Source organism: Cryptomeria japonica, chromosome 5 (genome assembly GCF_030272615.1).
Source record: "Cryptomeria japonica chromosome 5, Sugi_1.0, whole genome shotgun sequence".
NCBI classification, from domain to species: Eukaryota; Viridiplantae; Streptophyta; class Pinopsida; order Cupressales; family Cupressaceae; genus Cryptomeria; species Cryptomeria japonica.
Window position 1 is genome coordinate 7,913,363 of NC_081409.1, and position 23,709 is coordinate 7,937,071.

General features: G+C 41.0%; 1 protein-coding gene across 2 annotated transcripts in view; it reads right to left on the bottom strand.

Moving 5' to 3' along the window:
• Nucleotides 1-23,709, bottom strand: part of LOC131077968 (uncharacterized) — a 286,782-nt gene that overhangs the window by 120,319 nt on the left and 142,754 nt on the right. For both annotated transcript variants that reach the window (XM_058015576.2, XM_058015575.2), the window contains exons 6-7: nucleotides 22,830-23,004; nucleotides 22,130-22,212 (exon numbers count right to left, since the gene is read on the bottom strand). In XM_058015576.2, coding sequence (XP_057871559.2) covers nucleotides 22,130-22,212; nucleotides 22,830-23,004 — 258 coding nt within the window. The remainder of the gene's footprint in view (nucleotides 1-22,129; nucleotides 22,213-22,829; nucleotides 23,005-23,709) is intronic.

Below are 23,709 nucleotides of genomic sequence, written 5' to 3' on the forward strand. Positions count from 1 at the left end.
GACACCTTCACGACGAACATCACTAGGATATTGCAAGGTGGGATTCACAATCGACTATCTCTGGATGCACAGGAGCTTGTGAAGAGGTATGGTGCTTGGTTCATCCAGTTTCCAAAGTTTACATATATCAAAGTTCATGGGTGTCCTTCACCTCCCTACATGTTGCCGAGGTATCCGACAGACAGGATAGTGCTACTTGAGGTGACCAGACAGTTCGCAGCTTATGCGAAGGCATTCAGACACAGGCATGGAAATGGAATTCCCGTGCCCATCATATTGGGGAATTCAGTTGAGGTATATCCTAATACTCAAGCCTTGGATGATGCAGAGAAGGAATTGGCTTTATATTCATTTACATTCTTTGCCTCGAGGGAGAATTTCGATCCTTATGGTTATATGGAAGAGACAGCTGGTAGGAAGTACAAGCACAAATTTCAGGCAGAGGACTTTTGGATGAATCTCTCAAGTGATTTAGAAGTGAAAAGAAAGATGCATTCCAGATTACCTTTAGATTTCATCAGGAAGAGCAAAGTTTATAGAGTGGCCGATCAAGCTCAGGACAGTGGCAGACATCTCCAGTCATCCTCTGACAGAGAAGACAAAGCAATGAAGATAGATTGGAACGAGCCTGAGATTTTGGACTTGAGAGCTTTGATGGCTCCCGTTTTGTCATGTACTCGCAGATGGGTGGATGTACAACATCAAAAGTTAAGAGAACAAAACATACCAGTGACTTTTACTTTGGAGGAAAGACCAGAAGAAGGAGGAGCAAGCGCAAGTGAAGGCAATTCTCATCCTAGAGGCGCAAAGAGGAAAGAAAGACCTGAGAAAAGAGAGCCCTCCAAGAAGAAGCAAGAGGCCAATCGAGATCGCTCATCAGGCACATCTTCTCGACATGAAAAAAGGACAAGTCAAGTTGAAGGACAAGAGAAGACGGTGCCTGAGGTTGATGAATCTATGGAGTCGATGGTACAGAATGATAAACCTGAAAAGGGGCAGGCACCTCAGCATTCATCAAGTCAATCTCCCCAAATCGATGAGCTACATGAAGAGAAGAATGATGATGAAGTGACATCCCCTCTCCGAGAGGATGAACCATTGCTTAAGGAAATACAAGTTAGAGAGACAAGATCTGCCATTCCGGATTGGTTAAGGGAGAGATTGACAAGGGTGATTGTGATTGAAGATGAAGATGATGTAATTGACTTAGAGAGCCTTATAGGAAATTCTCAAGAGGTAACGGAGAAGAGGAAGGCCACCAAGATGTCCAAGGTGATCAAAGAACTCGAACCAGGATGGGAAGCTACTCTTCTCAAGGCTTTTGATCAGGTTATCCATTTGGAGGAGCAAATGAGGAATCTTCTCGAGATTCCTATTGCTGAGATTGAAGGAATTGTGTCCAGATTCGTTGCATATGCTAAGAAAGAACATTGGAAGGGGAATAAGGTTCTAGAAGAGAGGTTGTTATAAAATGATGTGGCATCTTAATTATCATTGGTCTATGTTCCCTCAATTTTTGTGCCAATTAAGTATTTGGCTATGCATTTAATAATGTTCAACTAAAAAGGGAACTTTTTGTAACAAACCCTAATTAGGGTTTAGGTGTCAGAATCTCAGCCATTGATCTTCTTTTGATCTGGGCCGTTCATTGTAATTGAGGATGCTATATATACCTGTTGACGTGTATTTTGTACACAATGAAACAAAGAAAAAAATACCCAAGGGTACCTTATCCTCTCTTGAATAAAGCCTCTGATTTCTGAAGATATCGCGGAAAAGGATCAATCAGGATGACTCCAAGGTTCTTGTATGTAGGGTCTCTACGTGTGGATAAGCTCTCTGTGGTATGATGTGATTTGCTGGAATCACAAGGGGACTTACACTTGATGCCTGAACTTCTGATCTGCTTTGAATATTGCTAGAACACAGGCTCTTACTAGCTTTGATTTGAAAAAAGGAAAAAGATGAGGGCGAGGAAAGGATCTAATCCTAACACTAAGAATGTAAGAGCAATGAATGATCTTTGATGAAATTCTAACTAAGTCTTGTTTTGACATCACAGGAACATCTCCACAAGGTTAGTGCGATCTTCGAAGGAAAGCTTTATGATGTTCAAATCATCCCTGTAGGCATAGACACCATCAGGTTGATGCATATCAATGAAGAAGCGACAATTGAAGTTAAGCTTAAGCTGAATGATTCCAGTTGACTACACAAGGCAAGTCTGCAATCAACAAACTACTAGTAGTATGGATATACGAATTCCACCATCAATCAAGCACATTTCTTCCACTCATCTAATCATAAAATCAAACATGAGAAGTATAAAGACCATGCAAATTGTCGAATCAACCCATAAATTTCACCATTTCTTCAATGAAGTTACAAGTCTTTTACAACAACATCTTGGCAACAATCTTTGCCTTCTCTCTCTACTCTACTCTAATTGCTATTCTATCAACTAGCTAATCACCTTCTAACTACTCTCTATCTGTCTTCTAACTACTTCCAACTATATTCTAACTATCTATCTATTTTCTAACTCCCTTTACAAAATGAAATGCCAGGGCTTATATAGAGCCCTCAATACAATTCGATGGCTTAGATCAATTCGAGATCAATGGCCAAGATTCAACAATGAAAACCCTAATTAGGGTTTGTTACAACCATTACATAACATTTAATACTTGACCAATGATAAAATTGTATTGCTTGGACACATGTCCTCTCTGGAAAATTCCACCAATGAATAGCCGGGGTAGGTACATCGAAGTATGTGTCACCTTCCATGAGTTAGGTACATTGAATCTGGAAATGTTGAGGTGGACCACACTGACTGGATAAGTGATGACTAGGATGCCACCTCGTCTGACACTTGTAACTTGGTAAATATTCAACTTGATGTTGTTGAGAAGCTAGCTTTAATTAATTCATCTGGAACTATCTGCTTCTTCAACGAACCCTTGTTCTAACTTCTTGTGTCCTTGATGTGCAAGATGATTGATATACCTCGCCTTGGAATACTGGATTGAAGAAGTCGCCCTTGATGACGTTAGTCGAAAGAAGGCCGTCCTTGTCGATGCTAGGCTGGATCGAAGAAGGTCGTCCTTGTCCTTGCTTGATCGTCCTTGATCTGGCTTGATTTTCCTTGAGGAGAGTCTTCCGACTTGTAGATCTTTCGAGCTTGGGAGTCGCCATCTTGATACCTACACAACATTTCACAATTAATAATATATCTTGAAGTGTAGAAAGGAAGATTCAAGATTCTAATTTAGGAAACTTCATGATAAATCTTGAGTTATCATTTCCTAATTTAGGATTTTCAAAGCAAAATTTAAATCTTCAAAAATGGCGCCAAGGTGATTACGCCATACCTTCATTTGGGAATTAATTCTAAAAAATGATGCAAAAATAGGAGAATTCGCTAGGCAAAATGTAGATCAAAACACATCCCAAATATATAGAGCGCTCACCATCTACATCTCTCCATAGGCCGACTTGACAAAATAAGCCAAAAAATAAAATATAAAAAAACACTAAGAAGAAGGCCGACTTTGATAAATAAAGACAAAATAATGCCTTGTGCGCTCAACTTTTAATTTTTTATTTCACAAAAATTAATTTTAAATGCCTTTATAATAGAAATTCAATTTTTTTTGAGGCCTAAAATTAATTTATTAAATGCCAATTTAATTAATTTTTTCAAATATTTCGAAGTTGATGATTTTGGCATTTCATGCGATTTGAAGGATATTAACGCCCAAGTAGAAAATAGTGAATGCCAATAACTTCGCTCTGGTCCCTTGGAGAGGGACAGGAGCACCTTTTCACTTTTGTTCTCAATCCTTCATTTTTTTAATTGCCAATTCACGTTGTGGGGCTAGCAATGATCCCTTTCGTCCCTTCAGTGCATGTTCAACTCGTTTTTTCCAAGGGAAAATTGATGTTCTAGAGATTTACGCCCTGGTCCTTCGGTGAGGGACAGGAGCGCCTTTTGCATCCATTGCGCAAATTCTTGATCATATCAACCTCAAGGCATTTTAAACATCATTTCAAATTCGCGCCTTGGCTTAGGTTCGTCCAAACTTGGCAAGAAGGACTGGATATTAGGTTTTTCGCCCTGGTCCCTTGGAGAGGGACAGGAGCGATTTTGCAAATCCAAGCTTATCCATCCTTTGTTAGCCTTCCAAATTATATTCAATGGATAAATCATGTTTTCCTTGGTCTCTTCAAATCATAAAATTGTCTTGATCCTGCAAGAACAGTGCAAATTTGAAATTCAAGCTCCGGTCCTTCAGTGAGGGACAGGAGCGAATTTTGTCTTCTAGGCCAAAATGCTTCACTTTTCACCATGAAATGTCTTGGCTAAGGAAGATATCATCTTGTTACACACCATGAATAAGAGTTCAAGTCTAAGAAAGGTCTAAAAATGTGTATATAAAGAAAATCGCTCTGGTCCCTTGGTGAGGGACAGGAGCGCTTTTACCTCTCTAGGCAAAAACTCCATCATTTCATTGCCTTTGATCAAGTCTGGATGCTCTATCATGCTCATTTCATCCTTCACCATGCCTTTGATGTTCCAATTTGACCAAACAAGGCCAGGAATGACTCAAATAAGCCCCTTTCGCCCTGGACCCTTGGTGAGGGACAGGAGCGCTTTGCCTTGGTCCCTTGGAGAGGGACAGGAGCGAAATTCGCTCTGGATCCTCAGTGAAGGACAGGAGCGAAATTTGACTTTTTGAACTCTCTATCAGGATAATTTTTATGGAATATAACATTTAAGTATAAGTGTGTCACTTATACTTTAAGTTATATTCCATATATACTTTTAGGATGTTTGAGAGTGGTTTCGGACCTCCAGGTGTTATATTGCAGAATCTAGTTTTTTTGAGGTTTTTTCAGTTTCCAGACTTAGTCAAATTTCAGGATCAGGACATTCCAAACTTAGCCAAATTTCAGGATCAGGACTTCACTCCAGCAGGACCTGCTATCCTATTGTTCTCCCCGACAACACTCAAAAATGCAAAGGCCAACTGACAAAACCCTAAAAGACCTAGAAAACAAACCCTAAAAAGCAAAAAAAAACATGGGTCCCCATTTGCAATGGGCCGATGTGTGAAATGGTCACAACAATACCCTCACTCATTTTCATTTTGTCAATAGAATTAGAAGATTAGAGATTAGATATTAAGGGGATAGTTAGAGCTTTTGGAGAGAAGAAAGTTATTTTCTAGCAAGATTGAGTATTGAAGAAAGAATTTCAAACAATTGTTGTCTATTTTGGCTTTGAGATCAATAAAATATTCAAGTTATGGTGTTTTATTGCAATTCTTGTGGCTATCTTCATGGTTGTTTACTTTCTTGAATCATTCTCAGTCGAAGTAGTATTTAAGTTCGAAGGACTAAGTGTTGGGCTTGATCTTTGGTGAGATTCACGTTCCAAACCACTAGCTTCTTACTGATTGTAAGGACACCTTGTGTGGTCGACTAGAGATATTTAGATTGCTTGAACCTTCAATCATTATTGAGCTATTCATATGTATCTTTACGGTAGTATCTATAATTCTTGAGGATTTGAAAAATCACTAATCACCTTAGAAGATCGCATCAATTTCAGTAGAGTTGTAACTCCTTGGCAATACTGAAATTGGTAGAATCTTGCCAAGTCTAGCCTACATTGAGTCATTCTTAGGATTAGATTAGAATTCATCTCTTGCAAACCCTATCTTTTGATCTTTTTTGAGAACCTGTTAGCTTTAGGAAAATCCTGTTCCTGCAAATCGAAAACGTAAGGCCCCTTGAAGAAACAGCATTCACAACGACCACTGGTGCTTATCCACACGTAGAAATCCTACATTGAAGAATCTTGAAGTCACCCTGATTGATCCTTTTTTGCGATATCTTCAGCATTCAGAGGCTTTACTCAAGAGAGGATAAGGTACCCTTGGGTATTTTATTTTGTGTTTGATAGTGTATAAAATACACGTCAACACTACCCCATATCGTCATCCTAGAGCCTATAAGGATGAAATTGAGAAGACTATTCATGAGTTGTTGGATATGGGTTTCATTCGGCCTAGTTCTAGTCCCTTTGCTTCTTCTGAAGTGCTTCTTAAGAAGAAGGATGGGACTCTACGGATGTGTATAGATTACAGAGCCTTGAACAAGAAGACAATCAAGAACAGATACCCTATTCCACGCATTGATGAGTTGTTGGATGAGCTTCATGGAGCTATCTACTTCTCTACGATTGATCTTCGTTCAGGTTACCATCAGATACGTGTACGAGCAGAGGATGTACACAAGATTGCCTTCCGTTGTCACTATGGGCACTATGAGTTTCCGGTAATGCCTTTTGGCCTTACCAATGCACCGGCCACTTTCTAGTCTTGTATGAACCATATCTTCAACAAGCAGTTGAGGAAGTCGGTTCTACTATTCTTTGACGACATATTGATGTATAGTCGTACTTTGGAGGACCATCTCAAACATGTTGAGGAGGTACTTAGCATTATGGAGAGCCAGTCTCTATTTGCTAAGTTATCCAAATGTGAGTTTGGACTTAGGGAGGTTTTATATTTTGGCCATGTGATCAATGCTGATGGGGTGAAGGTGCATGAGGAGTAGATTCAGGCGATTCGGATTGGCCCCGCCCTCAGAACATTACTGAGTTACGTGCATTCCTTGGTTTATATGCTTCTTACAAAAGATTTGTGAGAGGTTTCTCTCAGTTGGCAGCACCTTCGACAGACCTCACAAAGAAAGGGGCGTTCAGATGGACAGAACAGGCACAGGGAGTCTTTGATAGACTCAAGGAGGTTATGAGCACTTGTCCAGTTTTGCCATTACCTGATTTCTTGCAGCCATTTCTCCTAGAGTGTGATGCTTCAGGTCTAGGCATAGGAGCTGTGTTGATGCAGAACAGACATCCCATTGACTATGAGAGCCAGAAGCTACAAGATAATGAGAGATTGTACTCTACCTATGATAAGGAAATGTTGGCTATTATGCATGCTTTAGCCAAATTCAAACAGTATCTTGTTGGCAATAAATTTGTGGTAAGAACCGACCACAACAGTTTGAAATATTTCCTACATCGGACAAAGCTCAATGATCGACAGCAAAAATGGGTGAGCAAGATTCAGGCTTATGATTTCGATATCGAACTCATAAAGGGGAAGAATAATACTGTGGCTGATGCACTCTGTAGGAAACCCTCACTTGCTGCCCTATGTTCATTGAGCGAGATTTCGGCAGATTGGAAGGCTCAACTTTTGGTTGAGTATTCCAAAAATCAGCATGCTCGTGATGTCATGGATGGTTTGATAGTGGATGACAAATACAGTGTGGTAGATGATATTATCTATTACAAGGGCAAGGTTTATCTTGTTCCGAGTTCACAGTTGAAGGAACAAATTTTGCATGCTTTCCATGATACTCCTACGGCAGGACATCCAGGGTATGTTAAGACTTACAGAGCGGTTCGAGAGAGATTCTCTTGGAAGAGTCTCAAAGATGATGTTTTGTGGCATGTCCGTGAGTGTATGACTTGTAGGCTGACAGTGATGGATAGAGACTCAGTGTGGTTATATAGTGTTTGGGACTTGGTATTCTGGCAGTAGTGGACCAGTTTGGAGCAATTCCTTAATTTTAGGAGGCATTTCCTTCTTTTGTGGAGGCTATTCCTAATATTTAGGAGGATTTGACAGTACCCAGGGTTGGCTTACCATGAGACTATTCCTTGGGTTCACTTGCAGGAGATTTGGGTAAGTTTCCTAGCTTCTAGGAGCATCCCTAGATTTTAGGGACAAGATTGCTTGAAGATCCATGATTTCCGACAACAGTCACACACAGATGGCAGGCTCCGTTTCAGACTTGTGGAGTCAGATGAGCATTATACGGCTATTTGGGATATATTTTTAATATTTCCTAAGTTAGAGTCTTATTAATTAAATAAAGCTATTTATATAGCTAATTGGAGTAATAAGGGGATTTTGGCTTCTCCTGGTCAGGCAGGCATATGTGTTATAGCTCGTTGGAAAGGTCTTGAATTATTATAACTTATTTTCATCATCCGGAGACCTTCTGGCACCTTGAGTTTTGTTATTTGATGAAAGGGGTGTTTTCCTATACATAAAGGCCTTTTTAATTAAGAATATGCCATTATTTAATAAAGGTAAAAGCATATTCTCCCTTTAGGGTTCGAGTAGCTTTGAGAGGGAGATAAAAGGAGATGTTGGCTCATTATTCTATTATCTTTTTACATCTTCAAACTTGGCATTTGTGAATTTGCTCTGAGGAGCGATTTCTAGAGAACTAGGATGCAAACCCCAAGGCTTGGATATTGGGACGCAAACCCTAATGGAAGGTTTCAGCAGCTTCATTTGGTTTCAAACTTTGATTGGAGTGCAAGTTCAGCATTGGAAGAGCTTTGGCTTTGGACGTTGGGTATATTGCTTGGCACGTGGGAGTTCCTTGGCTCCCTAGACGTGACTGTAGCAGTCGTACGGCCTCCTTCCAGCTAGCACATGGGTTGTTGATTGGTATTCATCAGCCATCTCTTTTCATTGTGCGTGGATGGTCTTTCTTGCAGCCGGCAACATTATTTTGGTTGGTAGATACTTTGCTGGCATATCATTTATGTATTTTGACTGGTACGATTTGTAGCTATTCTGGATTGGCTGAATATTATATTATTGCACATTATTTTCCAGCCTATTTCATATTTGCTGCTGTTGTTATTCATTGTTTACCTATATCTGGAAAAAATACAAGCAAAAACAAAAGACACAACCTTTCTGCAACTTTTGTCTCTCTCTAAAAGATAATTTAATAAACAGGAAGAAACTATTTTAAAACAAATAATTAAAAATTACAGCCTATCAGCTTAAAAGATCCATGAAGGATCTTTCACCTCCATTGCTTGAGATTTGAACCTCTTGGAGTCTAATTCACTATATATCCAAGGGCCTGAGTTTTGCCTGTACATGGTTAATCAGTATTTACATTAATGGTTCAGTTATCTCTGGATGCGTTAAGGTTTCCTTGTAAATATATTTGCTCAGAAATACACATTTGCATTCCGATATTTCTGAAGTATATTCATAGTTGTGTATCATTCATGATACTTGTCAAATAAAGGCTAAGTTGTCGGGTTCCTTACCTGGACCCCCCAGGTCCCAGGCCGGTTCACCCCAAGTCCAGGTCCTTAGCCAATTCTTCCTAGGTCCGGCTAGGGGTCCTACATATACCTTGTGGGTTCTTCCCTACTGAACCCAAAAGAACCTAGGCAAAATTTTCCCCACTTTCATAGAACCTAGGAAGAATTGACGCAAAAGTATTTATTTTTTACTTTTTTAAATCGTTTTTTAATGCCAAAAAGGTATATTCGACCCCTGAAGCCTAATTTGATGACTTAAAAGACTAGAAAGGTAAAAGAAATTTCATTTTTGCACAATAGAATGAAAAACTTAACTTCTTGCTCCATTAATAAACATCATTTTTTACTTGCCATTTCTCAAGGAGAGTTGATGATTGATTGTTGCTTGTTCCTAGTTGTTTCTTCTGCTACTCAGAAACCGATAAGCACAAGAACGGTCCCGGGAACCCAGAAATAGCCAACCGGAAGCGAAAACATACCGGAGAAGAACCCAAATGAACTAGAAATTTGCAATCAACCACATGAAACCGCCAAGAATTTGCCAACAAGATCTGCCACGAAGAACAAGCAACTACTGGTACATACCAGTAAGAACACAGAAAACTGCAGAAGGAACTAAGCAAACACAAAACTTAAAGGAAATATTTTTGGTTGATGGAAGATTGCTCATCGACCGGGGATGCTCCTACATCAGACAACCCAAGTAGAAAAAGATGTTCCATGAGAGGCAACTCATGAACATCTAAAAGGATTCGGGATGAGGATCCCATGCTCATTTCTGATCCAAACATCTTTATCTGCCAATCTCTGCTCTATCTCTTCCGGTGCTTCAACCGACTTCTCTAACCTCTGACCCTCTTTGTTTCTCTTTCTTTGCTTCTGATCAGCACATTGTCTCTGTTTCTACAACTCTGATTTGGTTCTGCCACAAGACCTCATCCGGTTTGTCACCATCAGCTCTCTGTTGACCGGTTCCATCTGTCCATCCAACTCATCTGTCAAATCCTTCTGCAAACTCATGTCACCCTCTAGTATAATCTATGCAACCGGTTCTATAATATCTTTCTTCAAAACCTCCGGTATATCCTCTGCAACCGGTTTTGTCACCCCTTTCGGTATAACCTCTACTACCGGTTTCCTGCAACTGTTCTCAGGACTCAAATTCTTCACCTCCTTCTCTTTCTCCTTCAAAGAAATCAATGTGAACTTCTACCCATCCTTTTCAATGGTAACTAGGTTTCTTTTGCAGACATAAATAGCTCCTCTATCGTACTGCCAAGGTTTTCCCAGCAAGACATGACAAGCATTCATTGACACAATATCACATAAAACTTCATCTCTGAAAGGCCCAATATTGAAACTCACCCAACACTGCTCCTTTATCTCTACCTTCTGATCATCTTGTAACCAACTTACCTCATAAGGACAAGGATGCTCAAGCCTCTTCAACCCAAGCTTCTCAACCATCTCCTCGGATACTAAATTATCAGTACTTCCACCATCTACAATGACCTTGCAACACTTACCACCTGATTTGCATACAGTCCGGAAAAGACTCCTCTGAGTAAATCCGGTATCCTTTCTTCTGAACATAAGGGATTCTCCTTGCTCCGGTGCACAGTCAGATCCAGTACCATCCGGTTCTTCACTTGCCACACAACTTCTTGCCATTCCTTGGTTGCATTCATACGATCTATGTCCGATTTCTCCACACTTGAAACATTTGCCAAGAAATTCTCTACCGGTACTGTTGCTACCCTTCCTTGGTGTCTTCTGTTCCTGTTCTTTATTCCACTTAGGTTTTGACTCCTCTTCTTCAACCGGTTTCTTCATAATATCATTCATCTTGTATTTCTCCTTTCCCTTATTCGGTTGTCTTCTTCTCAATTTCTCCTTAGCCTTCAAAGCATACTGGCAAGCTTCTTCAACTGTTGAAACCTTCAACATACTCATCTCATCTTGAATGTTAAAAGCAAGCCTACTGGTGTACCTCGCCACCTTTTCTCTGTCCATCTCTCTATGTCCAGATCTGATTACCACCTTGTAGAATTCCTCAGTGTATTCCTTCACATTCATGTTTCTCTGTTTCAAGTTCTGCAACTTCTTGAATAACTTCAGTTCATAGTCTCCCGGTATGAACTTGGCCTTCAACCTTGCAACCATCTGTCTCCACCAGGTGATCTTCAATTCACCATTCTCCACTCTGTCTTTTTGCAACTCTTTCCACCATAAGGCAGCATGCCCTTTCAAATTCGTTTGTGCCAACTAGACTCTCTGCGGTTCCTTGACATCCTCAAACTCAAAGTCGTCTTCCAACTCTCCGATCCAATCGATCAGATCCTTCAGGTTCAACGTTCCGGAAAAGTTAGAGACCTCAACTTTATGCACTTTACTTGCTTACGCCACTACTCTTAGGAATCTTTCGTCTCTCTCATCTTCCGGTCCTTCAGCTTCCTCAAGCTCTTCACCGGCTTCCTCATACTCATCCTCAGAGTCCGGGTTTCTTCGCAAACCAACCAAAGCATTCTAGATTTCATTCCTCACTTTATTCTTGAAGTCTTCCATCATCTGTTCCACCCTTCGAGGGTTTGTTCTCCTCGGAGGCATCTCTCCTTCCACTCCAGTGAACTGCCTCAACTCAACGATCTGACTACCGGTTTCAATTGCCTCCCCTCGGCGATCTATTGAACACCCACACAACCTGCCTCCAATCGGCGATCTGTCCACCTCAAGGAATGCTTCAGACGATTCTTCCACCAGCCGGTCCATAACTAGCTTTGATACCAATTGATGCAGCCATAACCGATAAGAACCCTGAAAAGAGTCAACCAGCTTATGCAGCAAGAGTAACACAATGAAAGCAATAAGAAAACATAACAAATTCATCTAAACGGATCATATCCAAGCCATAGAACTTCTGGCAATCATCCGGGAATCATCAGATTATCATCAAAGAACATCTAGTAGTTAACCGGTTACATGCAGGCTTCAAGCAAGAAACATCCCAACCAAGACTCTAAAGATCAACCAGATCACAACATGTGAATCTCAATCCTTACTCTCAGTTCTACTTCCTCTGCCCTTACAAATGATTACATAACATCATATTTATACCCGTCGGAACATATCTGGGTCGGCCTCAAAAGATTACATTCACCAATGCAGGAAAATGAAATGTGTAATTAGGACGGCCCTAAGATTTAAGAAATCTTTCGAGAAAATAACAACCAAGTGATGCGGATTAGCAGGAAGGTAGGCCGCACGCCAAGGAAAATCGGACAAGGCCCAAGATGGACCCACACGCCAAGAATCGCGTCGGTAATAAAGGGAAACCAACCGGTAAGCACAAGAATGGTCCCGAGAACCCAGAAACAGCCAACCGGAAGCGAAAACATACTGGAGAAGAACCCAAATGAACTAGAAATCTAGAATCAACCACATGGAACAGTCAGGAAATTGCCAACAAGATCTGCCACGAAGAACAAGCAACTACCGGTACATACCGGTAAGAACACGGAAAACTGCACAAAGAACTAAGCGAAAACAAAACTAAAAGGAAATATTTTTGGTTGATGCAAGATTGCTCATCGACCGAGGATGCTCTTGCATCACCTGTCTACTTTCAAACAGAACATATTGTGATTAAATGAAATATTGGGCAACATTGAGAAAAGGGATATTAGGTAAGTATTAAAGGTCAGGTTTAATATTTGTATGCAAACTTGTATCAGATTTTGGTAAATGAAAGAAATACTCTTATTTTCAGTATATTTGTCTTCTGGAAGGACATGAACTGCAATTGTTGAAGCATCTGTATATTCAACAAATTCAGAGGAAATAAGTCTTCCTAAACACATATCAAACCTCACCAATAACCTTATAAACTGGAAAAACACATCTGCACCTACAAGCACGCTGTTTGACAAATTAACTCCGAGTAAAAAGGTGAAAATTTGGGCAAGAATTCATTGGGGGATCTTACAACAACTGACCTAATAATATTCACTATTCTTATTAAGTGCTTATCATATGTGGTTGATGCAAATTGATCAAATCATATAAAGAGAGCTTCATAAGTCAAATGCATATTGTAGATACTGTAGATGAAATCAGCTTTAAATGGTAGTATAACTGATGCAGGAGCATCCCTGATTCTTGGCAATCTTGCATCAACCAAAAACATTTCTTTTCAGTATATTTCATGTTTTGCAGTTTTAGCATTTCTTTTTGCATTTTTCATGCATTTGCTCACCGGATCTTGCGGAGCTGGATTTTGCTTGTGAACATGATTATCTTCCTAATTCCTGAACCGTGGAACGTTTGAATCTTTTTCAAGCAAGTTATTGATTCCGGATTCCGAGACAATTTTCTGGCTTAGAACTTTGGAACAGCCTAGACCTATCCTACTATTGGCGAACCTTGTGGATCCTTTCCGTAGCTTGTGGAACTTCAATTTGTTGTTTCCAACATTCCTTGGCGTGTGGCCGACCTTCCCTTTGGTCCGTGTTGACGTGGATGAAATCGCATCGCTGCAAACTCCATACGGCCAACGCAGAATAGAATAAACTCACTGAGTATCCTACCCTCTCTTGAAATAAGGGAATCCCTAATGCTATTTTCTACGTTTTGATCAATGGGGATAACCCCAAGGTTTCTTTTGTCAGGTCTTGACTGTGGGATCTCTCAGTGGCTTTATGTGTTTATGCTGGAAACACAAGGGGACTTACGTTTGATTGACAATTCCATGTACGAATTCCCAGGGACCTTTTACGGTTTTCTTTCAGGTGACGTTGGTTAATTTGAAGCTGATTTAGCAAGACTGCAGATTTCTAAAAAAAAAAAAGGGGGTAAAATTGGGAGGAAAGAAAGGAAGGGTAGGGAAAAAGAGAACTGTAAATGTTAACTAGGACAGCAGGTTCACTCAAGCAGACAGACACCTCCAGGAAACCAAATTAAGCATCATCAGTCATTCAGACACAATGTTTGCATAAACTTAGTGCAATCTTCAAAGGAGAAACCAGATTTTCATATTACCAAATACAATATTAGAACTTCTACATTCATGATATGTATATATTTGATAATCGAACTGAATCATAAAATAGCCCAGATTAACCATGCAGAAAGGAAAAAAAAGCAATCAGCTATCCTCTAATGGTATGGACTGTGGGGGTTCTATCAGATGCTTGGTAAAAGCTGCTGTGCAAAATGAGTAGACATAATTAAAAGCTTTCTAAATTAGATGAAGAAGGAGACCATGCACTCACAAGGAAATTTGAAAGTAATTGTAATCCATAGTATTAATTCCTGCAAAATTCCTTCAGAGCTTTCGCAACAATCCAAGAACTTCCTCCCAAATGAGGGAAAACCAATCCCCTTAAATAGGTTTCCAAAAATGGATGAATGGCCAAGATCTAATCTAGACAAGTGGCCCAGATTCATCCTTACAAAAAGAGGGACCCACTCCCATAAATGGGGGGGTAAATATCTACAACTACCCCAAAAGGGAGCAATAACTACCAAAGGATAATTACAACTATTGAAATAATCCAAAAAAGGAGGTGTACAAAAACTTTTACAATATGTTGACCAGAAGTCAACTGTCACCTTTTTGGGACAAAAGTGCAACTTTTAAGACTTGGAGGGAAAAAGGCATTTTTGAGAAACTACTTTCTCTATTCTGGTTTCACATTCTTTCTGTAGAAACTGGTCTTCGCCATGCAGGTATTCTCGCCATAAATCACGACCTGCTGCTCGTTCCTTGCGGACATATTCCTGAAACTTGATACATAATTGAAAGAGGGGACTAAAAGGTGGCATGGGAGGATGGCGAATTTTGTACTGCATGCCTTCGAGATACTGGTCCACGTGCCTTAAACCGTCCTTCCAGCTGGAGCGATTACGCTCGAAGCACAATATGTCTGAATGGAACTGACCAGCAAAACTCAAGTCTTCAATGGAATAAGAAACCTTATCTGCTCCCAACCTTTCCTCCCAATCCGGCCGGATTACACTGTCGGATAGGTCATTTATCCACCCCGAAACCATTGATCGGAGGATGGTCTTGCCTAGTTCTTGCATGTTCCCCAGAATTGCCTCACATGCGTCATTTTCTTTGTCAATAATTTCCTGGGCGTCGTTCTTCATGGTGACGGTCCAGTACCATTCCTTGAGAACACTGATGCCATGGGGATCTAGGATGTCAGGCAGTGTGGGAATCTGTGTATGTGTCCAAAAAAGAGCTCTTAGGAGGGGAAGGGTAGAGGCCGCTACTTCATGCATGTGAAGGGATTCCCTCTTTACTTCCAACAGCCTGACCAGAGTGAGCTCTCGATGGAGAGCCATTTCCTTTACTTCTTTGAGGATCTGTTCTCCCTTTTTCTTGATGTCCTGCACCCATTCCTTGACGGCCTTTGCGGTATCCCGAATTCCTTCAAATTCAGTTGTGGTCCTTTGCGCCAATGCCATTGGGGGAATATGGGATTCAGAGGGGTTGTGTAATGGCCGCAGGAGCTTATCGATATATCCCTCGGCCTGTTCAGCACGGGCCCGATACATATCCTTTTCGGCAGTGATTTCCTCGAGCTGTCTAAGTATGTTCTGCACTGAGTCCTTAAATTCCTCCTTTTCTTGCTCTTTTGTAGCTTGTCCGATGGGGACAGTCGTAATGCTATAATCTGCCAGTGTTATTTGAACTGCTGGCTTGTTCACGGGCGGGGTGGCAATATGAAGAGTGCGGTTCCTTTGCTCATCCCTGGTTATCTTAGAGTATGTTCTTGGTTTCTTCTTCCCTTTCGCTTTTGCTTGATCCATTCGTGAGAAGATGTCCTCTAGATCGATGGGTGCCTTGGTGGCGGCCCTGCGCTGAGCTCTGGCGATCAGCCACTCTTGAGGCACCGTCTGGGTTGAGGATAGGGTTAAGTTAGCACCTTGTTCTCCCATGCTTTCAACCGGCTGATCACAAATTAGCAGCTGTCTCGCCATCGGAGGGGTGAAAGAAGGAGGAAGCTCCTTGTTTGCATCTGAGTTCTCCCCTATCTCACTGAACAATTGTCTGACATCTTCCTGTGACGGTGGCTCCTTGGTTCCCTCGAGCTCATGGATCTCGTCTGTTCTTTGTTCCCCTTCGACAGTCGAGTCGTCCTTGGCTGCATGGAGGAGTAGCAATTCGTGGCAGCTCTGCTGGGTAGGTTCATGCACTTCGATCCCCTGGGTGGATGGGATTTCTCCTTCCTCTATTTGGTCACCCGGCTTGGTCGAATTAGGGCCCTTTTGCTCGGTGTCCGGCATATCTGGAGCAGGAGGATCATTGGCTTGGAATGCCTCTATGTCACTCTGGGAAGGCGGAGCAGGAATGCAATCCAAATCTATGGCATCGTCGGACGAACTGGGGTCCTTTGAAGATGAAGTGGTCTCTGGCCTCCTTATGGGAATCTTCTCCCTTCTTGTTCTTTTGGACGTCCGAGTTCCTCTGCAAGCCTTAGCTTTCTTTCTTTTCTCTGGTTTCTCAGCTGATGTCCTTTCGTCTTCGGAAGACTGAGAGTCGAAACTGCCCATCAGATGGTAAGTAAACTGGACCCCCTCATGGACTAGCCTCTCGATCTGGTGATGTAACCATTGATCTGTGTATCTTGTCGGGGCTGCCATGACTGCTTCGAAATCCGTGATTGGGTCTTGAGACCAATCAACGCCTGGCAAGAGATGCCTTACTGTTTTGAATTCTCGGACTTGGAGGCAGTTCCCCGAGTCTGTGAGCTGATCCGGGACCTGACGGTACTCAAAGAGTCGCATTTGTTGCACACTCAATCTAGAATATTCCCGTCGCCTGACTTCGTAGTCATCGGAGCAATTTTTCCAATAATCTTCAATTGACTCCTTTGCTCTGTAGCGCCTACCATAAGCTCTCTTTGCCAAATTGTCGTGATCAAAACATTTCCTTGGGAAATGTTCCTGTAGGCCATAAGAGGCTAGCTCTGCAAGGGACTCCTCTGCTAGGGTGGGGGTTCTCAATTGGACATCATGGTTGCCTATGATCATTGGAAATGCGAATCCAGCCTGCTTGCTCTCTCGTAGTAATATGCCGGCAGGGCGTGATTGTCTTGCCACCTCCATGAGGACTACTTTATCGGTTGGGTACCGCGGAAGTCGAAGGGGGGCACCTTCGAAGCCATCTATTCGGATGTAGGAGAACCTTGGGAACTGAATGAACCAGGCCCCATACCTCTGCACTAAAATGGTAGCTTGCTCCGAGAGCCTTATGTGTAACCCTCCCTGCATTAGCCTGACTAGGCGCATTGTGAAGGCGTCGTTGACGCGTTCGTACTGACCAACCGCGTAAGCCGGGCTGCTCTTTTCCCTTTGAGCTATATCCTGGTAATGCAGCTGCGGGTAGCAATCATAAACCTTTACCTGACCAGGCCCATTCCCGATCTCACCTTTCATTATTAACCCTGGCAGTGGCTGGTTCTTTGCGAACATATAGATCAAATAGGAGGTCATGGTGAAATACTTCTTTGTCTCGAGCTCAATCAGCTGAGCGTGGATGTTATCACTTATGATCTGGGCCCAGTCAAACTTAGACTTTCCGGCAAAGACCTGTTCTGTAAAATAGAACATCCATTCTTCAAAGTAGTTGGACTTAGGAAGTCCCATCACTCGGCTAAGTAAGGTGACCATGTCCCCATTTTCATTATGAAAGTCACTCCTGGGGGTCTTTTTCACAATCCTGGTGCTTGAAGGCCTTTTCTCCTTGAACCATTCTTCGTTAATCAATGCCCTGCATCGGGCCGGGTTCATATCATATGCCCCTTGTGCCTCGTCCATTGTTGTAGCTATGGGATTATTTGGAAAGGGGATATCAAATGCATCACCGATAGCCTCAGGGGAGAAGTCGGCAATAGTCATATCTTCCAGAAGCACTAATCTGGACTTTGGTTCGTAATGCCGAGCAGCCTCCACCACTAATTCATAGTTCTGGATTGCTGGAGGAAAACCTGCTGCTTGGGCGATGCCACTTTCCACCATTTGCCTAGGCCTGCCATATGCGTTGGGCGAGAAGACCCGATCCCTGAAGTCCTGTGTTATCGGGAAAAAGTGTATAGTTAGTAATGTTAATTATCAATAGTTAGTTAGCCGACGGGTAGGTAGTTGGAGTCGCGACGGTTGGGTCGCACCCCTTCGGCAATCATATATTGTATCACCTCCGGGTGTTGTGGTATGTAATGTTAGTCGTGTGACATGTAATATGTACGACAGATATAATATGAACATCCTTTGACATTAATGGAAAGATTATTCTGGTACTTCTTTTGTATTTGCATTGTGCATTACTGTTCGATTTTTGTATTCTTCCTGTTTACCCAGTGAGGTAAACATCCTGAATATCAATGTGGCCAAGGTCGGTGTCACCAATGTTGTCCCAGACGCTCTGGACCTTTGACTCTCTTAATCCTCCCCTCTGATACCGATACTTCATTCTTTCAACTTTCTGCGGGATGTCTGATTTGGATGCTCGTGAGGTTTCGGCTGCAGCGGGCGTTTTTGATGATTCTGCCGCCGATTTCGGCATTTATCCTGCACAGCCAGACACGGATTACAAGGTGATACAAGAACGATAATGCGAGTTAGATAATAGCAGAAGTGTTTCAACGGACCGAGATTAGTTTAAATATCATTTTGGCTAACAATTTGATTAACCTTAACAGCATCATATTCCTGAAGATTTATGACTAAGCATTCTCACTTTCGAATTTTTTGGATTAATTTTCAACAAAGGCAAAATATGAGAAGTTTGAATTTGAAAAGAGATGCAGTTTCTGGCCAAATCTCGGGAATGAATCCTAAATTTCGGATGTTCGAATAACGGAGATGCAGACTTCAAGCATTTTTAAATTTTGCGTATTTGCCTATTTGATTCACATATTTTAAATGACCATACGCGATAAAGCGTACTTACCTGATTGGAGCGAATGATGAGTGATTGCCCGACCTTGTTGCGCGAGGCGAGCGGATGATCCTGCAAAATTTGAATCCCAACGGTTATCCTTCCTATTTAAATTTTCGCGGTTTGGAGGATGAAAGAGGATTTATCAATTTCACATGGTTCTGTGCCTAGCAATCTGAATTTTAAATGGTTGATGGGGGGATAATGCGGCGTCTTACCTCCTTGTTTTTCAGATTTGAGAGCTCTTTCAAACTTTGAATTGCATTATTTCTAACTTTGAATTTTGACAAAATTGGAGGCTTCGGATTTAACCTTCGCGGACTTCGGACCTGGGGTAAAGGGTGTGGTTTGCGCTGAATAGTAGATTTTGCGTTAAAAATGTGCCTTCGCGTTTTTGCTTTGGCTCTTGCGTTACAAACTGTGCCTTCGCGTTTTTGCTTTGGCTCTTGCGTTACAAACTGTGCCTTCGAGTTTTTGCTTTGGCTCTTGCGTTACAAATTGGGCCTTCGAGTTTTTGCTTTGGCTCTTGCGTTACAAACTGTGCCTTCGCGTTTTTGCTGGCCCTTGTCAAAGTCTGTGTTTTAACTTGCCAAAGTTCGGATCTTTAGCCCGAAAAGGAGATGCGTTAGGTTTTAAACTCGACTTTGCCCTCGTTTTGGTTCGGACCTAAAGTCCGAAAATGATCGCGTTATACAATGTTTCACCTTCGCGTTGGTTCGGACTTGGGGTCCGAAAATGATATGCATAATGTTTTTGTTACTCGACTTTCGCCGAAGTTCGGGGCTTAGGGCCGAAAATGATCGCGTTGTATTTTTAAAACTTTGCCTTTGTTGAAGTTCGGGGCTTAGGGCCGAAAATGATCGCGTTGTATTTTTAAAACTTTGCCTTTGTTGAAGTTCGGGGCTTAGGGCCGAAAATGATCGCGTTGTATTTTTAAAACTTTGCCTTTGTTGGAGTTCGAGGCTTAGGGCCGAAAATGCCTCGCGCAATGCTATGTTTTAACTTGACTTCATGTTTTAAACTTTTACTTTCGCAAAAGTTCGGACCTGGGGTGCAAAAAGGAGCGCAGTGTTGTGTTTTAACTTTCACTTCATGAAAGTTCGGACCTAGAGTCCGAAATGGAGCGCGATGTTTTTGTTTTAACTTTCACTTCATGAAAGTTCGGACCTAGGGTCCGAAATGGAGCGCGATGTTTTTGTTTTAACTTTCACTTCATGAAAGTTCGGACCTAGAGTCCGAAATGGAGATGCATTACGTTAAAAATTCGTTTTTTTTTGTTTTTTTTTTTAAAACTTCGCTCTGGGGTCCGAAAGATGCCTCGCGATATATCCTTTATCTTTGTTTTTGTTTTTTTTGTTTTAAAAGTTCAAAGCTTAACGCGTTAACAAGACACCGCAGCCTCGGACCTAAGCATCTTTTCGAGCTTTCGGACCCTATGCATCCTTTTCAAAACATTCCGCCTTCATCAAAAATTTCGGACCTGGGGTCCGAAAATCGTTCTCCTATATTGGTGATCTCGGGGAGGGGGAATCTGTTCCTTAGAGAAAATTTGGAAACTTACACAGAATGTCGGACCTCCCAGCCACTTCACCCGACTCCACAAATTTGGACTTGGGAGGCATCAAAATACCAAGGCACTTGGCCAAGCAATTTGATCCCTTTAGGAGGCGAAAATCACCTTTTGCCCGTTCTTCGCAAGGGTCGGGTAGCAAACTTTACGCAATTGGCCTTATAGCTCTGGGTTGGCGGGGTCTGTTGGTTCTTACCATCTTACACCTATCCAAGGCAATCTTTCAAAATTTTGGAACAAAACTTTCGGCATTCACACTTGAAAGCCGGATCAGCTAGGGGGACTCACTGGTTCATTACTCCAACGTCAATCAGCTTGTGGACTGATCACGAACTCGCTCGAAGAGACACGAGAAACTCTGCTTGGATCCTCGGGATAACGATCAAAAACTCAAAACAGGAAAGGGGGACCCTGTCAGCGACAGGGAGAGTGTGCAACGCACAACAGTCCGCACTTCATCCTTTGGATTTTCCGGAGGATTCTCTTGGCGGAGGCTGACCTAGTGATTTTACACATTTCATCTTGTTCATCAGTATTTGATTCCTCTTGGGCCGACACGGATCCCTCTAGACTGTATAAATGAATGTAATTTAGCTTGTAGTAACCAGTTTTTATAATCAGGAAGATCTAACTTGAAGTTAAGTGGTTCGGCACTGACCGAAACCGTAATTGAGCATGTTTGTATTAGGCCAGTGAGCGGAATCTTGTAGCCCGCATGTTGTCGACAGATTGTAATCAGTTTTCATGAAATAATTCATTCAATTTTGCATTACCGCCACCATCTTGCCTTGTTTCCGTTGTGTTTACTCCCGCTGCACAGTCCGGATAGATCTCATTGAGGTCCCTCCTAACCGTGACTGCGCCAATAACTATAACCCTATCTTACATTTTAGACCACTAATAGTGCAAGTGTCTTATTCAAAGGACAAGGATATATACACCCATAAAAAAGATGTCATTGTAATGTCCCCAAATTTGGAGATAAGAATGTTGGGCCAATTGGAGCCAATCGTACAATTCATTTGGAAAGCCCAATTTTCTTCTTGCAAGGGACGAAAATATTAGCTAAACTGAAAATCGTGTATTTTCACTTAAAATGTCGACCTTGCAAATCAAAAAAGAAGCTAAAGTGAAAATCGCATTTTTCTTCTTCAGAGGCCGAATTCTTCCTCAAAGGTCGAGTCACTTAAACCAAAATCATACATTTCAATCAAAGGCCGAGTCACAAACAACCAACCTAATAAAACACATGATTAGAAATGTTTTTTATTCTAATATTTTAGTTTTCAGATTCCACGAATGCAGCATTTTCATTTGCAGTCTAAAACAAAGTTAATAATACATGAAATACATTTTAGAAGATAAGAATTAGCTAGAATCAATTTGATACGAAACACAACATGCTTACTGTGTTTCATTATTTATTTAATTATGATAAGTCATACATATCACTTACCTCCCCAACAAAGGCACCAACATGTGAATTATCCTTGAAGGCAGCATTTGGCATATGAACTACCAAGTGACGAGAAAATTTTTCTGCACAATAAAACCAGGTTAGATACATAACCATGTTTTTAATTAAAATAATAACATAGCTGTAAAGTAGATTTCTTTTCTTTATTTATGAGTTTTGTTTGGGTAAAAGTAGAACTTTATTTTTTAATGGGTTTAATGTTTGTACCAAATCCAACAGACAAATAACCAAGACTTGATGATATGCATGTGTTATAAACTAAGTTCATGTCAATGATATTAATAGAACCCATATAATACCAATTTTCTTTCTTATTCATCGAGTCATTTGGTAACAAATTGCACTTTCACAAAGTTATTCTTCAGCAACTGATGTTTCCCAATAAACATATCTCAAGGCAAGAATTGATGCAAAAATAAGTGTGTCTAGGAGATTTAAAGCATTCAAGGACTTTTTTTCTAATTAAATAAATCTCAAAAATCCATATTTTCAATAAGTAATATACCATACTCTTCATCCCTCCAGATTACAAGGCCAAGGAGAAAGTGACAAAGTTAGAAAAGCAGTCAAACATTTGGCAAATGTGCATACAGTATTGGCAGAGTAATAAAAAATACAGTATCTTATTATAAAGGGTTTCATATTCTAATTCTTAGATATTGTGACTCTACAAACAAACCTGTTGTTGATGAATCAAGCTCTACTGTCCAATCAGTTTCAAAATTGAAACTGTATATGTCAAGCATGGCATCAGAAATAACAGACAACAATAAATCCACCATTGCCACTCCATCTGCATTTAGGTTTGCAGTACAATTATACTCCAGATCAAAATATAGATGGCAAGGAGAACCCTGCACAATCAATCTAACAAAAATTGTCAAAATGCATGATTTAAAAGAAAAACTTAATGCAACCAATTGCGTACAAGATCCTTGCGCAACAGAGATGATTCCTTAACTAATGCTTGTGTAAACTAAGAAAAATGTAGAAGAAACAAAAGATGTCATCATCATTAATTAGCTGTTGGAAGAGATGGCTCATAGAAATAAATAAATAAATAAAGGAAAAATATAGAAGTTACAAGAAATGTTTTGTATAGAAACTGACCCAAGATCAAACATCTACTAACAATGGAAACAAGAAGGTTGAGCTCTGATGTAAGATATCAAATACAAGGAGAAGGATGATAACAATTTTTCTCTAAATAGAGCTTTGGACAAGACATGCCTACCTGCCCAAATGCTTGCTGCTTACGGTATGTTGATGCAGAACTGAGTTAAGAGGTTCAGATTGGGTTGGTTCTTAAGTTGTGCACATGCTTTGAGCATTTTTAAGGTTCAGTTGGAGATTGCTTCCAACAATGTAATAGTTGCTACAGTGAATATATAGTAAGTTCATGACTGGAAATAACTTATAGGAATTCTTTGTGATGGTCTGAAATGCTACCACAGTGGTTATGGAGGTATTAACCTATCATTACTTCTTGTACAAAAGTTCAAGTTTTAATAAATTGTTGTGTTCTAGCAACTGACTCTGAAATGTTCTGGGCAAGACCA